This window comes from Pelodiscus sinensis, chromosome 1, assembly GCF_052426305.1.
Source record: "Pelodiscus sinensis isolate ZL-2025 chromosome 1, ASM5242630v1, whole genome shotgun sequence".
NCBI classification, from domain to species: Eukaryota; Metazoa; Chordata; order Testudines; family Trionychidae; genus Pelodiscus; species Pelodiscus sinensis.
In genome coordinates this window covers 241416120-241436984 of record NC_143052.1, presented here as the reverse complement: position 1 = coordinate 241436984, position 20865 = coordinate 241416120, and the positions used below count along the sequence as shown (strand labels likewise).

The following is a 20865-nucleotide window of genomic DNA, read 5'->3' as shown; positions in this document are numbered from 1 at the left end:
GCAGTCCTGTGATTATTCCCAGAATACCTCATTATTTCCAGTTACCAAGCTCAGGCGTGGATGTACCTTAATGTGAAGCTGTGCTATTTTGCTTGGATGTTTAATCCACAGAGAATACAGCTCCTATGTAAACAGCATGCTTTTGCCATGTCAATTATTACTTTAGGCAAAACACAAGAACCCATCTGAATTAATTTACTCATGAGCACTGCAATTTAGCTGGCCTACAGAGTACTTGATAATGCATCTCTCTTAAAGAGAAGACAGCAATTTATGTTGCAAATTTATGTTCTAATCTGTGCATTTAATAGTTAAAAATGGGTGTAAATCACCAATTTAAAAATGTGTTTAAGCTACTAATGAATCAGAAAGATGCCATCTTGCCAATCTCCTAACAATTTATAGACCAAGGAAGAGCTATTAGGATGGCAGTGTTGAGAGGTGCATATAGACTACCCCTACAGTCAGTATAGACCCAGTAAAAAGCATGGAAGAAAAGAGGCATTTATCCTCCTTTTAAAGAGCGGAAGTTAAGACACTGAGAAATTAACTGTCTTGCTCAGGGTGAGACAGAATATTTGCGACAGAGTTAGGAACCAAATTCAGATATTCCATGTTCCAGTCCAGTGATATAGCCCCAAGACTACTCTTCCTCTCAAGTTCTATTCATTGAACAATGACTCATGAATATCCAGAGGCTTTGACAGTTGTGAAATTGATTGTATTAGTCACTGGATACATTTGTTCAGAAAATATTCCAGTCCACTCTGTTCCTGGAAACCAATACATTTACTAATATGCCCTTTCACAACACTTGGAAATACTGTTTCTGCTGAACAGGTAGAATTGGAACATGTGTTCATTTAACTGCTGATCTGCACTTCCTTTTTCACAAACAATGGAATCATCTGGAATGCCATAATAAGATCAAGTGGGTCTCATGTCTCCATTCAAAAAAACTGTCAGCAGATTGAAGCTTCTTGTCTGGAATTGGAAGCAATAACAACAACCCTCAAACAGAAAACAGTAATATTTAGAGTTGTAGAAGTAAAAAATAGTGGTATTGCTAAAAGAATATAAAATATTATATGTATAAGCTCACTTTGTAAAGAGTCATTAAATTACTTAAAGATCACATTCTGCTCCGCTGTGTCTACACTGGGCCACTTATTCCGGAAAATCAGCTGCTTTTCCGGAATAAGCTGCGAGCTGTCTACACTGGCCCTTGAATTTCCGGAAAAGCAACGACGCTCTACTGTACAAAATCAGCCGCTATTCCGGAAAAACTATTCTGCTCCCGCTCGGGCATAAATCCTTATTCCGGAACACTGTTCTGGAAAAGGGCCAGTGTAGACAGCCCAGTAGTCTTTTCCGGAAAAAAGCCCCGATCGCGAAAATGGCGATCGGGGCTCTTTTCCAGAAAAGCACGTCTACATTGGCCACAGACGCTTTTCCGGAAAAAGGGCTTTTCCGGAAAAGCAGCCTGCCAATGTAGACGCTCCTTTTCCGGAAAAACTGAAAACGGAATAGTATTCCGTTTTAAGCAGTTCCGGAAATTCATGCCAGTGTAGACACAGCCCTCTTGTTTACACATGTACTTCTCACTAAATAAGAGAAGAGGAGTTGTGTGCACTTACTGCAAACGCAGAATTTTAATTCACAATACTGTATTAGAACTTAATCACTTGTTTTTTTCTTCTAAGAGACAGTTTAAGTTCCATAAGCTTGTAAAATAGCAAAAAATAGAACAAGATACTGTTTTTAAATGACCCAAGGAATGTCTTTCTTTGGCCAATTTTAATTTATCTGGGAATGTAACTGTTACTTACTACAGACTGAGAAATATCAAAAGAGAGATGTAAAGCAACCAAAATTATATAAACACTACTTATACATCTTATGTTTCCAGAAGTTGCAAATCTGTGGTTTAATTCAAACACAGTGTACAGTATAAAAAGGAAAAAACAAACACACAAACCACAGCTTATCCTATAAATGATCTTGTATTGCAATGCTGCACTATACTAACTTGGGTTTCTTCTACCAGCTGAAATGTAATGGAGAAACCCCATAATAAACCCCCCAAGAACTATCATGCACTTTTCAGAGTTACGTATCACAGAGACAATTATCAGTGGATTTTTTCGAGGTAAGATTATGTGCTATACAGAATTTGGCTCTTAACATAATTACAGTTTGGACCTCCCTGGTCTGGCACCCTTGGGACCTGACTGGTCGCAGATGAATGATTTTGCAGGACATGGGGAAGTCACTTCGGGCCCCTGATACCAGCCTCCCCACACCTGGCCAGAGCCTACTGCTGGCCCTGCTTGCCCTGCCAGCCCAACCGGGCAGCCTGGCTGAGGCACGCTGGGTTCCCTGACCCTACTGGCAACTCACTGCGGGCAGCCCACTGTCCTGCTGGCCTGCAAGACTCCCCACTGCCAGCCCTCTACCAGGACCCTCTTGTCCTGGAACATCCACGGTCCTGTCAGACCACTGATGTTGCGGCACCAGAGAGTTCCGGTTTAGAAAAGTTCAATCTGTAGTCAATAGAAATACATTTTGCTTTTACCAATTGTGATTGTTAAGGTAATAGTTAAAAAACAATGATGAACAGGAAATCTTTTGGGTCATGTCTTGGCTCTTATGAATAAACAAAAGACTCTTATGTATGCCTAATTGACAAATGAGAGACAACCTACTGAAAACTGAAAGCTCCTGTCTAAAGAAAGCCATTGTTTAATGTCACCAATACAATGCTTGTTCTCAGCATACTAAAGTTCTACCACTGATGTTGTGGTCTTGGTCTTGCCTCTGAAGTGGCCCAGACTGAAGAGGCTACCATCCATCCTGCAGGCTATTTCAACTCTGCCTGGGAGGTCATCTCCAATAATCTGGAGCATGGCTGCCAAAAAGATTTTAATAGTGTAGGTGCTATCACACACCCTTGTTTGACTCCAATCCTTATGTCAATTGGTTCAGTTGCATCACCACTGTTGAGTATCACCGCCTGCATGTTGTTGTGTAAGAGACACATAATACTGACAAATGTTGGTGGACAGCCAAAGTGTCTTAGGATCTTCCAGAGGGCCTTGTGCTTGATGGAGTCAAATGCTTTAGTCAAATTGAAGAATGCCATATACAGAGGGTGATGTTGCTCCCGACAATTCTCTTATATTAGGCGGGCAGAAAAGATCCTGTCCTGTCACCCTTCTTAAAGACGATGACTATAATGGTGTCTCTGAGCTCGCTGGATACGAGTTCCTCTCTCCAGATCCTCAGAATGAGGGAGTATAGGCATGACAGCAGGAATGGTCCTCCCTACTTGAATATCTCAGTGGGGATTCTGTCAGTGCCTATGGTCTTGTTGTCTTACATTTTTTTTGTGGCTGCTTGGATCTCACAGATTGAGGGTTCACCTACTGCGTGCCCCTGAGAGAGTTCAGCTGTAACAAAAGTTTCACACCCTTGGGTGGAGATCTGGGAGAGGGGTGTATTTAAGTACCAGGGAAGCTGAAGGGCCAAATCTGCCTGGAAGTAGCACTTGACATCTGGACAGCAGGTTGGGGGAAGGGATGCCAAATACAAGGTCTGCCTTATGTGAACGTGTCTAGGGACCTTGAATTTAGGACAGTGACTGGTCTCCATTCAGGCCCCAGGAGGTTGACACACCCTAGGATTCTAGAGCAACAAAGGCTTGAACTTCCCTCACAGCAGCACTGGAAGACAGCTAGGGAAACACTTTCACCAGGATAATGGTCAGGTATGTAATGAGGACTTTAGCACCTGGTTTTCATTTCCAAGGACAGAACATTCTTCAGACATAAAATTCAAGTACACTATTCTGGAAAAAAAATGGAAACTTCTTATCAAGAAATTTGCTCCTTACTATATACCATGCTTCAATCTTTATATTGTAAAAAATATAATTGACATTAGAAAAATATAATGAAAAAAGGAGAGAGCTATAGTCTTGGAATTCAGTGCTTAGAAGTCTGAGTGTTATGTTCATGCATGCAAAGCTGAATAAACAGAAGTCTTGTCACACTTAAGGATCTGATCACTAACTGGCTCTATTTACTTGGTTTTCTCTCACAATCTTCTTCTGTGAATTTTACATTTGGTGAGCATAGAGCCTGGAGAGTCATCCTGAAACTGCATCAAAGTGTATATATTAATCTCTTCAAAACAACTAAAAGAAATCTGAAAGCCACTTTTGAGAGATGAAAGGGTCACACCCATTTATTTCTGGTGTGGTGGAAAGAAAGTTAATATAAAACGAAACAGCTTCTTCTTTTTCTAATTTTTAAATAGACTGTAGTATAGTTGAGCATAGCATAATACAGACTCTGGACAATGAGCTTATTACATTTTAAACTAGCAAGGTCTAAGAGTAGATAATTCTGAATATTATTGGAACAATATCATACAAAAAATGTTTTAAATCAATGAGTAGTCCTCTGCAGAGTGACTTAGTGAATTCTATGGTCTCTAAGGCTGTGGAATGAGGACGGGAGCTGGCATATGGTAGCAATAGTTCAGTAGTTGGCATTAGAGGGGACAGGCATCCCAGTGTACATGTGATCAGATATGCAAGTCCAGACAGTCCCGGTGGAGTGGAGGGAGCCAGAGGTGACTGCAGTCAACCAACCGCTGCAGCCAGCAGCAAGACCAATGGAGCATGGTGATTCAACTAATCATCTAAGCAGGATTTCTTCGATGCTGGAGTGTCTAGATAAACACAGGACTTCTCATGCAACTGAGCATGGTACAGGGAGGCAACATTGCATTTAGAGGCAGTCCCTGTTGGGGAACTGCCTTTTAGGGTTGCCAGGTGTCCGGTATTGAACCAGACAGCCCGATATTTGTACCTTCCATCCGGTAAAAAAAAAAATTCAGAAAATACCAGACATCTAAAATGTCTGATATTTTCTGTTTTTCCTGAGGCCCAGCTTGGGTGCCCAACAGAAGACCGCTCGGGACATGAGGTGCAGCTCGTACCGGCTGGGGTGGGGAAGTGGTCCAGGAATTAAAGGGGTCGTGACTGCATTTCGGCCCTGGTCACTCTTTTTTTTTTTTTTTTGGCTCAACAGAATTTTTTCCCAGTGTTAGGTTTTTTTTGGGGGTTGGGGGTTGGGGGTGGGGATGGGGATGGGGATGGGGATGGGTCAGTATTTTTTGTGAAACCATCTGGCAACCCTACTGCCTTTATGCACATGGCTGTGCTTCTTATGACCACAATGGGTCTTGGTCAGTTGTGGCAATTCCATAAAGAAGGGCCAAGAGAGGTGTGCACAGCTGGTGCAGAATATTGGGCTGTTGGATCCATGGTTCCAGATCCAGTTGGGCACATGGCTGCATTGACCCTTCCATAATCAAATTTCAGAGGCAAAGTTCCCTGGCTCCATGAGTTCAAGCCAGAAAGGAGCAGCTGATGGATCAGTGGGAGGAAATATGGGCTTTGCTCAAGCAGCAGAGACAACATTGGTGCTAATCATTCACAGAGAAGGCACATGAACACATAGAAAAATATTTGAAGTCGCCCTTGGCATAGTCCCCCAGGATGACAACTATATACCGCCAGAGCAAAAACTATGTACAAACAAAGAGAGAAGACCGCTTCTTCTCTGAGTAAAGTAAGAGCACCAGGGAACGGGGATCCAACTCTGGCCACGTGGCAGTAAGAAGGAACTGGAGTAGCAGTGTCCTGTACAGCCTCTTAGAGTCTCTAACATATCACATAGTTGTTGCATAATGCATGTGTGGGTCAACAGACATTATGATGAACTGTTCTGGCTTAAGTGCATAGTGTGCATATGTACCACTTTTGGAATCCACATAAGGACCATCACTCAAAGAAATTATTTGCACATACAAATTTCAAAAACATTACTTTTACAGAATATCTGCTTCTTTGAGAGAGAGAGAGAGAGAGAGAGAGAGAGAGAGAGAGAGAGAGAGAGAGAGAGTTATTAGACACATTGTTAGGGTGCATCTACATTGCACTGTAGCTAGAAATAAGATATGCAATTTGAGCTATGCAAATTGCGTATCTTATTTTGATTTTATTTCAAAATAGCTTATTTTGCAATTTGGTGCTGTCTCCTCGTGGAATGAGGTTTACAGGGTCATTGGAATAGCGAGTCCATTATATTTTGAAATAGCAGGCTTGCTGTGAAGATGCGGGATAGCTATTTCGGGATAATCCTGTTATCACGAAATAGCACTGCAGTGTAGATGTAGCTTTACACATACAATGTTATGAAAATATGGTCAATAATAATATAGAATAGCACATTACCAACTCCAATTTGGGATGTGCTTCTGTTTAATGTTAAAACATCGTGGAGGCTGTCCGAAATATTTCAGAAACAATGGAAGAAAAATCAGCTCATTGGATTAGCATTACAAGTAATGCATCACAGTTGTCCTCTCTCCAGTATAGTATGCTATAGACATCCTTCCACTCAACACCCTGATTTTGTAATTAAATTTTTATGTAAACACATGCACTAATATACACTTTTAACCCCATACACCTTTTATAGAGACATCTACTACTTGGTAGGTAACCTTGGCCCCTCTTTAGGAAAATTCTAGTTTCTGCGATTTTTGGGAGGAAGCAATTCCGCTATGGAAAACATGCTAAGACACATCTGGCTTATTTACAGTCCATCCTATGCACTGCTAACTCCACAATCACTAGCTACTGTAGCAGGTGATATAGAAGGAGCTTTTAAGAGAATGACGGGACAGCTTTTTCATCCAGAGTACAGAATAAGTGCATGAAGTAGAGTAGCAATGTTGTGCTGATTAAATAATACTGTTTATTAGATGGACTGTTGCATTTTCTGTCAGCTAGAGCTTCTTGGTGGACACCATCTTCAGTCCCAAGCTCAAAGGCCTCTAGAGGCAAGTAATGCACAGAGCACCATCACAAAGTCCAGATGCAATAAGGAAGCAGCACAGCTTCCTGGCCACTGTCTTATCTGGCTATACAGGCACAACAAAAAGCTCAGCAGAACCCCACAACTGTGTCATCATGACAAATGGAATTTAGTAACCCTCAATAGAGGATGTAGCTATAGCTTTGAAAATTCTTCTGAATATTTCCTTCTTACTTACAATAATACAGTCCTACATATACTTTGTTTCGCATAACTTTTCTTCATCCTGCTGATGATCCCTCAGACCGGAAATATGGGAATTATTAAACTCTCTGTTCTGGATGTGACGCTAAGTTTTTTCCTGCAGTGGCATTCATAATGTCCCTCATATTCCTCTTCAACACAAGAATCAGAAATAGCCATTTAATTGGAAAAAGAGATGATTGGGTCCTAATGGACTCTGCAATTGAGCTAGCTCTCTCAAGAAAGAACAAATGTCCACCATCAAGACTCTGAGAAAAGTGAGCTCTCAGAGCAATTCTACTCAACCCCCCCCCCCCTCCTGCCAGTTATTCAGGTAAAGTTGCAGGTAGAATTTTGCAAATCCATGCACATCTGCTTTATAGCTAGCGTATCCACATCTGCGGATGTAGATGCAGATATCTGTGTATCATTTTTGCAGATGTGGATGCCAATTTTGTATCTGCACAAGGCACTACACTCAAGAAAATCAACCCTCATAATTATCTGGATTGAAAACTGTAGCGCTAGCATGATTAGCTGTCCATCGTCCAAGAACAGAGACAATCCTGGAGTTTATTTTCACTTGTTCACTTTAATACTCTAAGTTTACAAAGACGCACTACAGAAACATAAATTAGGACCCAGCTCAATCTTGAATTAGGCAAATATTTCCACAAGTCTTAAACCTGATTTATGAGGCAATTGGGCAACCTAGGCAAGTCATGTAGACCAAAATCTTAAGTAGCATCCACTAACTTTGCTATATAAAATTGGAAAGAAGTGTTAAGGCCACAGACTGATAGAGGTGGGACTAGGACTCAGAAATTCTTTGCACTCAGCCCTGTGCTTAATTCACTGGATTATCTGACCTCTGAGGACCAATGCCAGAATATTTAAATGCTAGTTTGCATATTACAGGGGCTCTTTTGCATGCTTCACTGTAAATAATTGTCAGGTACTTTCAAAAACAATTTTGAGGAGAGAGAGAAACAAAAGGAAAATGAATTAACGCAAATATTTTCCCACCAGTTTTGTTAAACATACTCCATATTTCATCTTCTTCCCTAACAAACGTATAAAACTAACTGTCCAAAAAGAGATACAGCTGAGACATCTACATCAGTACAAATGTAGTCTTGTTTTACTCCTTTTGTTAGACTACCTTCTCCTTACGTAGGAGTTCTCACAGAATATTTTCAAATCAGTCTCCCCTCCCCATTTCAGTGGGGAACATTAAAATCTCTTGTAACATATTCAAACAAACCTTTCATGAAAATTTTAAGCAACAGGATAAAATTGTCAAAATGCTATTCATATTTTCAACAGTTGTAATAACTGCATATCACAGAAGAAATAGCTTTTAACAATTTGCTTTTATAAAAATACAAACTGAGGAAGTAACAAAACAGTACAGTCAGAAACAGTACAGGCTTTCCTGCTAATAGTATACTATTACTATTCTCAAACTAGAATACTTCATAAAATTTTGCTTTATTAGGTAAGAACTTCAGTAACAAATGATCAGTGTTGTCCTACAAAGTTTCGTAGGTCTAATATAGCTCCCACAGGCAAACTGCATGTCACTAGTATGGCAAAATACAAAATCAACAGGGCTGAGTACTATACAAATGTTGGCTCACTTCAGTTGATAAATTAGAAGGGAAAGTGTTCATATCCTGCAGGAAATAAGCACTAATACAATCTATTGTTTTAAAACTGTGGCCATAAGAGTCTTCTAGGTGAGAAGAGAGAAGCAAAAGTAAATAAAACAGATTTTATTTTGCCAATGTTATAGACTGAATTGGAAATAGAAATTAGAACAATGCCTTCATATCATATTCATAATTTTAAGTTATCCAACTTTGTTTTTTAAAATAAGCAAAACTATATATATTTTAAACTATATGTTTCATTGAATAGTACCTACACCCAAAACACATGGCTATAAGTCTTATTTACAGTATACACATTCATTTCTCTTTAAACAGGTGCGCACACACACAGACTCACTTGGAGATCAGAAAGCCAACATATGACAAAAACTCATCGGAGTAGCATTTCCCCCCATTCCATGCATAGGAAAACACTGTTCTATATACAAGACTGCAGTGTCTGGGGGCTCCAATGCAAATATTAATTGTGTGAAGTTGACCTACAATATTAAGCTCTTGTTTAAGAAAAATGTTTATGTATAAATGGAATCTGGTTCAAAAGAGGCCTAATACATACAAAAAGGAGCCATTAGAAAGGTATCCCTGAAATCAACAGTTGCTACCAAAGAAGTTAAAGGGACAGCTTGATCTTGAGCAGGGCTAGGCAAGATGTAGCCCAGGGACTGGATGTGGCCCAGCTAACACTTGGATCCAGCCTGCAGACTGCATCTGGCCACTTTCTATTTATATCTTGCTGCTCATGCCACTGAATTTCAGGTGGTGGCCCAGGCAGCAGGAACCTATTCAAATAGCTCATGGTCATAATGCTATCCCGGAAGCGGCCAGACCTGTGAGCCCTTTAAAAAGCAGCAATTTAAGGGGCCTGCAGCTCATGGCCCCACCACTACCATGATTCCTGGCAGCAGGGCTCGTGGCTCCAGCCCCTGACAGGATAGTGCCACAACCGGGAGCCCTTTAAATAGCCACAGCAATTCCTGACTGCTGCCAGGCAACATGGTAGCAGTGGGGCTGGGAGCCGCAAGCCCTTTGCTGAGTTTTTAATTCAAAGCCTACAGTCTCAGTCAACTCTGGATGGAGGCTAGTCCTCAGCCCGTCCCTTCTCAGGTTGCAGATGGGATGGAGGCCGCCCATGGCCACATACCAAAAATTCATTAAGTCCCGCCCCCCGTGAAAATGTTTGCCCATGCCTGATCTTGAATCTTTTTTAAAAATTTATAAGATTCCAGTTTCAGACAGAGCACTCTCTACATAGCATGCTTTCCCCTTTCAACCTCTGCTCCCCCCGCATCTCAATTCATTTTATAATGTATTTTCCGCTCCTTGTTTACATGAAGAGTTTTCCTATGCAAGGGAGAGTATGACTAAACAGATCAGTGTAAGTGACAAGATGTGGAAAGCTGTCAAATGCACAAAGTAAGTTGAAAATTGACAGGGGTTGGTTTTTTTGGGTCACTTTCCATTTATTAAAAACAAGGCTGACAGCACTACCTGTTATTAAGTTGGATACCTTTCTAAGACTTTGCACAGGCAATATTAATACTGGTAATTCCGAGCTTTTGAAAGTCTGAATGTGCAATCTTAAGAATGTTCCTTTCACAAAGTTTGTGTGTAATAATTATAATTTTAGGTGGTGCTTGCAACCCTGATTTACAAAGTGACAGCATCCCTTTCAGACTGAACAGATATCTGAAGGATATGTAGTATGTTGCAGCTGACCACCTACTTCATGCTTTCCCTAGAGTTTATTTAGCTTTAACCATATGGTAAATTACAAAAGTGTAGGCTGGAATAAATTAAATCAATACAAAACTATATGGGTGAAATTTACTTCAATGGGCCAAAATTTCACTTTATATCACCCATTTAAAAAAAATCCACACACACTTTAATTACAAATATCAATCTAACCTCAACTGTCGTAATTAATGACACATTCATATCTATGGCATCTTGTTTTCTGTAACTATTAGATGCCATAATGGTGGCATTACAAATCTCACCTGCACTTCTGAATCAGCATCAACATGCTGTAGCTGAAACCAAGTGTCTCTGTTATGGTATTTCTGCAGATCTTCCTTCTGAATAGCTACTTTTCCTAGAAACAGAATAAATGAAGAAGCATTGTTTAAAACATATTATGGTTCCATGCAGATTCATTTCAGGACTTCAATGTAAAAAGATTTTTCAAACTAGCTGTCTAGTGACTATTCCCCACAATCAGAACTACACAGATATGAAAACCAGAAAGATGATACATTAATTTTCTTGATGGCAAAGAGGCTTTTTCTACTTTGCATCATGAAAGATTTTGAAATTCTGTACAGCACACTCATTATAACAGGCTGGAGTACTGTACAGCACCAGTCTCTTCACAGCAGGGTTTATAGTAAAATACCATGATACTACAATAAATATCTGTCAGAACCTTGAAAACTTACTGGCATTTTCCTACCATTTTAAATTTAAAGGCAGAACTCCCCAATAATCTCAATGGAAGGGTCCAGGCAGTAGGGATGTTAGATATCGTGTAATCGAACAGTTGTGTAACCAAATGAAAACTTAGCAGTTGCACAACTATTCAAGAGTCCCCGGGGCAGGTCCAGCAGCCAGTGCACTCCCAACCTCACTCCTGGGGCATCCCTTACAAACCTGCGCTGCCACCTATCAGATGCAGCAGCAGGGGGTGGCAGGTAGGAGCCGGTCCACCAGGGGAGCCAGTTTATAAACCAGCTCCCCATGCAGATCAGAGGCAGCAGTGGCAGCAGTGATACAGAGGCAGCAGTGTGGGGTGGCAGCAACCCCTGTCTGCGGGGAGGAGGAGGTCTGAATTCCCTACGGACAGAGGCTGCTTCACAGCAGCAGCCTCTGTCCGCAGGGAATTCGGATCTACTGAGGACAGGGGCTGCTGCCATGGAATCAGCCTCTGTCCATGGCGGGCCCAGGTTCACCACGGACAGAGGATGCGCCACAGGATGGCAGAGCAGCCTCTGTCTGTGGGAAGCTCGGACCCCACACCTGCAAGGGTGCTTTGCGGCATCAGTCTTGTCCCTACCCCCGTGCTGCTGCCTCTCATAGGGGCAACAGTGGGGGGAAGGAGAGGCGGCATTGCAGAGCTGGTGCTGAGGAGAACTGGCTTTTAAGCTGGCTCTCCCCAGCATCAGCTCCTACCTACCTCCACTCGCTGCCTCTGTGAGGGGGGGCAGGTGGGTCCACGGAGTCAGCACATGAGGGGAACCTGCCTTGAAAGCTGTCTCCCCGCACATATTGGCTCCCTTCTGCCCCCTCTCACCCTCCGCACTGCTGCCTCTGTATCAGAGGCAGCAGTATGGGGATGGGGGGGGGGCAGGTGGATCCGATGCTTATGGGGAGCCTGCTTAAAACCAGTTCCTCACAGGCACTAGCTCCTGCTTCCCCTCTTATTACTTCTAATACAGAGGCAGCGGCAGGAGGGAGGGGTGTAGTTGACAAGATTAACTGATAAGACCAGGTTTATCGGTTAATCATGTAGTCGACTACATGTTGGCATCCCTACCAGATGGTGGGGTATGTTTGGACTCACAACTAGACTACTGGAGACAGCTATAACACATGCATTTTATTGTTTAGCAGAAAGTACTACCGAAGCAGGGAACACCGAGTCACGACCCCTGCATTTGAACTCCAGCTCTGCACTAACTGTCTATGTGACTCTGAACTGTACACATAGACTCTGTCATTTTACAACCTAAAAATTGCTTAAGATACAACTACATTACTCACAAGAAGTTTGAAGGCTTAAAGTTTGCCAAGACCTTTTATTCTACTAACAGAGAGCCATCAACTCAAGAACAAGAATCATTATTTGCATGTACAGGCACACTATTTCTAAATTTACATCAAGGAAAATATACCCTACAGTTACCCTTACATTTTAACTCCCCCTAAAGCTTACAGGACCTAACTAAAATAACAGGCTCTAGTTTCATGTGTCTTACGAGTTGATTTGTGAGCAGTACAGCCCAGATTTTGAAGGTTTTATACATTGCTGCACATACCTAAGTCTTATTTAAAAGTGAGATTTGAGCTCCTACATTGTTAGGCACTGAAACAGTGCAGCAATGCCAAAACACCTTTAAAAATCTGGGCTGAACCTTTCACCTCACCCAGAGAGTCATAAAGGGGATTATGTAAAGTGCTCTCTCATGAGCAATGAAACCTTTTGGAAGGAGGGTTTGTTTGTTTGTTTACAGAGCAGTTGTACAAAAGGAGGATTGATGGCCAGCACTAGTAGACCTTGTGATTCCAGAGAACAGCTCTGGGCTAGGTTTCTCAAGAGACTAACTGATGGAGGCACAGTGACCAAAGTGTTTTAAGGGGGGAGAGAAACAGGAGCACAAGACAACTGCCGCATGGTGAAAGGGTAGTAGTGTTGTAGCTGAGGTTTCTGCAAAAATCCATGCAGCATACTTATTCAACAGGCTAGAGTACTGAACAGGATCAGTCTGTTTATGAGCGGATCTATAGCCTGCCTTTGTGCGGTTTGTTCAAGGAATTAGGACTTGTGTACAGTTTATAAATAAAAAACGTATACTTAGAAAAATACTCTGTTACTGATTTATCTTCAGATGGGAAACTGACCTGCAAGGCTTCCAAATCTATGATAGTTTGGCAAAGGGTCAGTGATATTCCTATTGCATAAAAAACTAAAGCCCAGGAGCTATAGATCATATGTCCAACACAGGGAATAAACAAAGAAACTCAAGTCACTTATCTTGTTGAAGCAAAATGCAGGACAATGTAGCACTTTAAAGACTAACAAGATGGTTTATTAGATGATGAGCTTTCGTGGGCCAGACCCACTTCCTCAGATCAAATAGTGGAAGAAAATAGTCACAACCATATATACCAAAGGATACAATTAAAAAAAATGAACACATATGAAAAGGACAAATCACATTTCAGAATAGGAGGGGGATGCTTGTTGACACACTCTAGCTTGATTTCTTACAAGAAAACTTGAATGAACATTTAAGTTCTTAAGGATGTTGTATAATTTATGTTTTGAAGTATCCCGACCAGCATTCAGTCCTTTTCTCAGTTGTGTTTGGACCCTTCCACACAGTATTCCCCTATTTTGTGGCTGCTCCCAAGTAGCTATGAGTTACAGATACCACTGGTTCTCTTGTCACCAACAAGCTACTTCCCATGCCAGCTCCCATCCTTTTAGCCCCAATTAATAGAGTGCCTTGCATAGCCAGTGGGCATTAGAAGTTAAACCTCCCCAGAAAGCCCACACACTGCCTTTGGAGCATGCCACTACTGGGTGCCCCATCTGGGCCCCACCAATGTGCCACCCTAAGATCACACTCCCGCACTTCCCCTGGGACTCCACCTCTTCCTGTCCCCATTCTGCCTGCATGGGAGCCTCATGGGAGAGATGAAGAAGCATGTGAGTGGTAAGCAGCTAGGCAGGCATCCAGAAGACAGGGGAGAAACAAGGGAGGGGCAAAGAGGCGTGAGCAGCATGAGGAAGGGCTGGGAGAGAGGGCAAAGAGGGGTAGGTGGAAGGAGCAGGGGCAGGACTAAGGTCTGAGAGCCAGCAGCCTCCCCAGAAGGAGGAATCACCTTCCTCTCTCTTCACAGCCAGGCTACTCCAGATTCCTGTGTCTAGTCTTCTGCTCCTAATTCTGTGCATCTTATGACTCATTCCTGAACTGCTCTGACCTTAGTTCAACACTTCCCCTTCCTGTCCTTTGGAGGTCTTAAATCCCTCTACTGGCTGGATGTTACACTGGGGATTAACACAGTATCAAATAACAAACCAGCAGGTTCATTATTTTTACTGAATGTGCAGAGTTAATGACTCTCACTTCTCAAGACACCAATCATTAAATTACACAAACTTACAGTGTAAGTTAGGAAATATTTTACTTACTTATGGGGAAGTTAGAAATATGAAGTGTGAATCTGTTCATAGTTTTAAATGTGCTAATGAGTGCCATTACTGGTGCCCCAGAAGCCTAATGGGTTGGTGATCAACTCAATCACTTGTAAACAGCCTTGTTTGTCATGTGAGCCCAGAAGGTGGTGGGTCTAGAAAGCCATGACCATATCACTCAGTATTGAAATCCATTTTGAAGCTGGTGTTTTTCTATGGAATGGGGGGAGGGGAGAAGTGCAAAAAAAAAAAAAAAATCCTGGCCTGGGGAAAGTCTATGTAAGTAATGGAAAACTATCAGCCCTTTGTCTTCAGCTGGGCTCTAAAACTGCCTGACACACCCTAAGGAACTTGGAAAGGCTGGAGGCCCAAATCAGAGTAAAAAATGAACTTTGATTTGAAGCTTTTATGTGAAATAAGAACAGCTGGTTATGGTAAGAATTTATATGTAACAAGTTTCTTAGTAGATTTGAACTAGCTATATGTTTTCTAGTCATTTTAATTTAGTTCCTTACTTTGATCTGTCTGTTTTCACTTGGCAATCACATGAACCCTACTTTTTTTGTACTTAATAAAAACACTTTTGTTTACTATCCGGCCCAGTGTAAATAATTTTTCCTGGAGGAGTAACCAGTGTGCATATCTCTTTCATTTATAAAAGGGGTAAGCATTCTCATGAGATTTCCCAGTGAGAAACTTTTACACAGAGAAAGATGGATTTATTTGGGGTTTTGATCCCTTTTAGGGGTTGGTTTTCTGGGTGCTGTGCTCTAGAACTGCATCCTCTCAGAGCTGAAGTGGTTCAATGTCTGCATTGCTCTTCAGAGGGTGGCAACCCCAACTCTGTACCTTGTCTGGGGGAGACAAGAGGATCTGCCCCAATAGGATAGGGTGGTGGGGAGCCCCATACAGGAAGAAGACAGGCATCAGTGGAATGATCAGCACACTGGGGAACAATCCCAAGGGGACTTCTGTAATTGTCGTTCTCTCCCTCCTCCCCTCTCCCCCCAGTCACAGATACATTATTGAGAATGAATCGGTAAAGGAATTATGGCTGTGTACTTTCTAGGCTTCACTTGTTATAGTCAAAGAAGGCAGCATCTTGGCAAACTGGCTTCTCCAGTGAGCATGTGTATACACAAAATCCATGTGTGACCTCCCAAAAATTTCTTTAGATTCTCATTTGAATTTTTTCATTCATTTTCACTTCAGGTTATTCTTATGATACTCTTCTAATCCACTGCAGAAATTCTCAAGACAGACTCTGCATGTAACATTTACTTCAAAAGCCATGTCCTTGGCATGCTTTCATCTGCCAATTCCATTCATAGTCACCTTCATTTCATGGAACTGTCCCCCAGAAAGCTCTCAGGCAATTTAGTTTACATCAGAATATTAACAGCACAAATGCTGACACATTATACAGGCCCGAATTCTCCAATTGGATCTGTGCAGAATTCTGATAATTGCTTTCAAGCTCCAGCAAGCCAGACTGCAGATCGGATTACAGTACCAGGTTTATACTATGTAGCTATAGTATGAATATTTTTGGACAGTGGATTCATTCATCCAGCACGAAGTGGGCTAATATGAAGGTACAATTGTTTTGATTAGTAAACTGGAAAGTCCAACTTTGCTGTGCACTGAAACGCAATTCATGCATTGTGTCTGTGCTTCTCTAAAGTGAGGTTGTAAGTGATAATAAGCAACACACACAGATACTACATCTTCTGTCTTTGTTATTCTCTTCTCTCCCCTCTTGTGTGTATTTGTCTTGCAGGAAATAGGAGCAAACTTCAGTAACAACTCCAGCCCATGCTAATTAACTTTCTCTCATCTCCCCACGCCCACCCTAAAATATATTTATTACCATCTAGGAGCCTGTCAGGCAGGTTTTCTTTCCTTCACTCTCTCCAGCTAAAACAATATTGTTAACATGAAAGTTTTACTTCACACTTTCCCTCTCATATGCTTTGTTTCCCTTTCTTTTTCTATATATTTAATAAACACTTAAAAGAATTTGCAATAGAGTTTGCCATTTCCTAAGCAACCTGAATTCTCTGTACGGGGAATTCTGCACCTTGTTTAAAACTGGAAAGGTTGTTAATGTTAATACCTTTAAATCTTTTGGGTCCATTTATTCCATTTAAATTAACATAACATACCTCAAACCACACATCAAAATCTTATCTCTTCCCGCACTAGAGATTCCAGACTTTCAGCACATCCTTTGACAAATACAAGAAACTACTATCCCAAACACAAACAACTATTCGATTTGGGTATTTTGGTAAAAAGACATGTGCAAAAAAGAAGTTGAAGGGACAACTTTAAGGCTGTGGGAATGGGTAAGATATGGACCTAAGAGAGGAGAAGTAAAGGATGGGTATTGCTGGGTAACATAAGCTTTTCATGTCCTTGCTCATGGGGTACTGTCAGTTACAAAAACCTGTTTCACAATAATTATTGTGTATTAATATATTCTGTATGTAATCTAGATGAACTATACATGCTTTTTGTCTAGTAATTATTAATTTCTAATTGTAAATGCAATTGAATAGATTATACAGAAGCATCTCTCAGGCTAATTCTAATTTATGAGATAGTTTCTTAAATACTGTTTTTGTGTAACTGAGTCATCTGTTTCCTTTATTTGGATAATGGCTATATTTATATTTGTTCATTATTTTATTATTCCCTTATGTGTCTAGTGAATGACAGTCACAGCTTGTTACTTCCCATTAGCTACTTCTGTCCAGTACATGATAAAAGCGGAATTAGTTCTTTCTACCTATAATCTTGATTTTTCCTTGTATGATTCCATTGCTCTAGATAAAACTTCCTGCTGCTTACCTACTAATATATTTGGCTTAGCATAGAATTTTTTCCTTCTTCCTTCATGTCAAGAGCAAAACTCTCGCAGAATTCAAATGTCACAATGAGGACTTTGAAATGAGGACTTTATATGTTTCCTCAGTACCAAACTGTGACAGTTCTAAAAATTTGCATCTCTCCAGCTTTAAAATTATTCATCTGAGAAAGGCACAGCTGTTCAGCAAACATGCCAACACAGAAGGGGGAGAGAGAAACTCCTCCTCCATCCCACTGGATTGGACAGAACAATCTGAGAGTTACTGTGCCTTCCCAAAACAGAAGATTCATATTAGGATAAACCAAAATTTAGGATGTGGAATCTCCATCACTGGAAATATTTAAGAGCAGCTTGGATAGATACCTGTCAGGGTTCATCTATATGGTGCTTGGTCCCACTGTAAGGGCAGAATACGGGTCTTGATAATCTCTCAAGGTCCCTTCCAGTGCTAATGTTCTATGATTCTATGAAAAGTAGAGGTAACAAGAATTTTTTCTTTAATTGGCTTCACTTTGCCACAGCTTCTCCACTAGACTAAGCAGTGTAGGTTAGAGGGAAGGACATTACCTACCAGGCCTCCCTGAGTCACAAATGGTACATTTCAGACCCACCAAAGGCAGGCTTCCAGAGGCCACGGAAGCCAAAATTAGCTGTAATCAGTGTGGGGACAGCACAGCAGTAAGGAATAATCTGCACAGAGCATTGAGTCTATTTGCAAGAGTTCCTTACCTCTCCAGACAGTGCTTGGACAAGGGTGGAGAGAGAGGAGAGAGTGCTACAGTATGGGTGGCATTGAGGGTGGGCTGCCTTCAGCCCCGCCCCTTCCAGGAATGTGAAGCCAAGTCCCTCCCCCATCTTGCTCAGCAGCCTGATTTGGCTATCTGCTCCCCTGCTTCAGCAAAACAAACACTCTCCTGCCCCCTTTCCCCACACACAACTTGTTTTAAACTTGGAGTTTTCATGTTAGAATTATGGCTATATGTTTCCAAAATTAATAGAAACTTGTAATCTTTTCCCTTACACTTTTGATTGAAGCAGAGGATAAATAATTCTGTATCTGGCATATGAAGGGTAGACAGGATTAGCTATTCTCTTAATGTTGTGCTAAATGATCTGATGAGGTGGCATGTTTCCTGTTTTCAACTGATCTGTACACTCCAAGGTCACAAATCTGCATCCTGAGCTGCTGGTTACATGCCCATGAGAATACCAGCTGGGGGGGCTGAGAGTGGAGATGTTGTTCTTGAGTCATTCTTTTCAGGATTTGGCTAGGTTAAGGGAGAGGTTTCTGGTACAATGTACTGCCATTATCTGCCTTTTTTTGCATTTGTTATTTTCTCCCATTTAATATTTCCATCAAAGTGAAAGGGAATACCCAGCATACTCAAAAACTAACTGTGAATTAAATGAAGGTTACATTCTCTGAGAAGGACTCTGCATATCCACATTCAGTGCTTTTTTTGTGACAGTACTGCCAGGCACCTGCAGTCAGAGTTTATTTGGAAAGAACAGTTCATATGGGCACCTCTGTAAGCAAATGTCCGACAGTCAGCTGGGCCGTGTCTCTTAAAAGGGCAATGCTGGCCCCACCCTAGCTTTTTTTTTTTTTTCTCAACAACTTTTCCCCTGGAATACCGGCACTTTTTTTTTTAAACAAGAAAAGCACTGTCCACATTCATAGTGTCATCAAATGATCAGTACAGCTTCAATGATAGAATTCTACCCGTAGGTATTGGCGCACCTACACTCCTCCCTAGCCCATCCTTTCAGTAAACACTGAGCACCCCAGGGAGAGGATTTTCAATTCTTTACCCCAACCCCTTTTAGTAAATAGGAGTCTGAAGGTAGCAGGGAGAGGCAGATGGGGAGTGTGACTATGTGGTGTCTGTGCCGAAGAATCTCAATTACAGGTAAGTAACTGTCAGTTCTCCAAGTGTCCTCCGTATATTCCCACTCAAAGGAAAAATTAATAAAGCAGAAGTCTGACCAAGGATGGTGGGATCACAAGGTTCTAATTAAATAGGGGCTGCAGGACTGCTTTGCCAAACTTTGCATCAGAGCTAGGCTTTGTCTACACTTAAGTTTAAAGCGTAGTTGCAGCAGCACTGAGGTTTATAGGATCTTTCCAAAAAGGCTTTATTTTTCGACAGATCCGCATCTAGACTGCCTTTTTTTTTCCCTCTCGAAAAAGCTCCAGTTAGTAAAAAAGCAACATCCATGTTTATGCTAATGAAGAGCGGGATATGTAAATCCTCACTTCATTAGCAATTTCAACATGCTTAATCTACATCTCTCTGTTGACACAGGGATGCAGTGTAGACACAGCCTGGGAAAGACCTTCCGTTGACTACCACTGCAAGGGAAGTAGCTAATAGCACACTGGAGCTTACTGCACTGTAACTTGCTGCACTTGGGGGTAAGGAGGGGAAGCATCTTTTTTACACCCTGAGTCAGAAATGTACAGTGCTGTTAAGTATCAGTGTAGACTTGGCCCTAAATTCTAACTCTGGAGTAGAGTTTAGTGGAAGTGTGAACAGAACAGCTATACATATTTGTATTACCGAAAAAGTATCTAGAAAAAGCCATTAAGCCTGCCTTCCATCTAATAGAAAGTCTTCTAATTCCCTGAGGAATGGACAATTCATAAAATAGGTTAGATTATGCGTTAAAGTATCTTGAAAGCCATTATATAGAAATAGCTTTTCTTTCTCTCTCTTTCTTGAACAAGTAATAGATTTTGGTGCTGTCTAACCAGTTCAGTATCCTATCTAAATAAATAGCCAAACCCTGTTTAACATTTACAGCAGGGGAACCTTTTATGGATCAGGGGCCGGTGACCCCCAAAAAATTAATTGATGTGCTGCACACAAGTGAAAAGCAAAAAAAAAAAAACCCTCCCCCCCAAAACCCCTCACCTGACGTGTACCAGACTGAGAAGGAGAAAGACACTCCCCACATTCCCTTCACACACCAGAGCCTAGTAGAGTTTGTGTGCTCCAGCCCTGTGGTGGGGGTGAAACCTGAGCCTCAGGGGCCAGATCCAGGAAAGAGGAGGAGGAGGGGTTGCATCGGACCGCTGGGCCTGAGGTTCCCCACCCCTGATATACAGTATGTAACACTTAGCCTCTTAATCAGAAGTATAGGGTTGGGGGGGGAGGCAGTAAAATTACAGACTTTATACAAAAATCAGACACCACTTTGGGTAAAAAGTTTGGGCATGTATAGAAAGCAGTAAAAGACAGATTGGTGGATAATGCATGTAGTTTGCTT

The 20865-nt window shown here is 41.5% G+C and overlaps 1 protein-coding gene across 2 annotated transcripts in view; it reads right to left on the bottom strand.

The window, feature by feature from the left end:
- Positions 1-20865, bottom strand: part of RASA3 (RAS p21 protein activator 3) — a 173520-nt gene that overhangs the window by 69551 nt on the left and 83104 nt on the right. For both annotated transcript variants that reach the window (XM_025186286.3, XM_075918255.2), the window contains exon 4: positions 10807-10901. In XM_025186286.3, coding sequence (XP_025042071.2) covers positions 10807-10901 — 95 coding nt within the window. The remainder of the gene's footprint in view (positions 1-10806; positions 10902-20865) is intronic.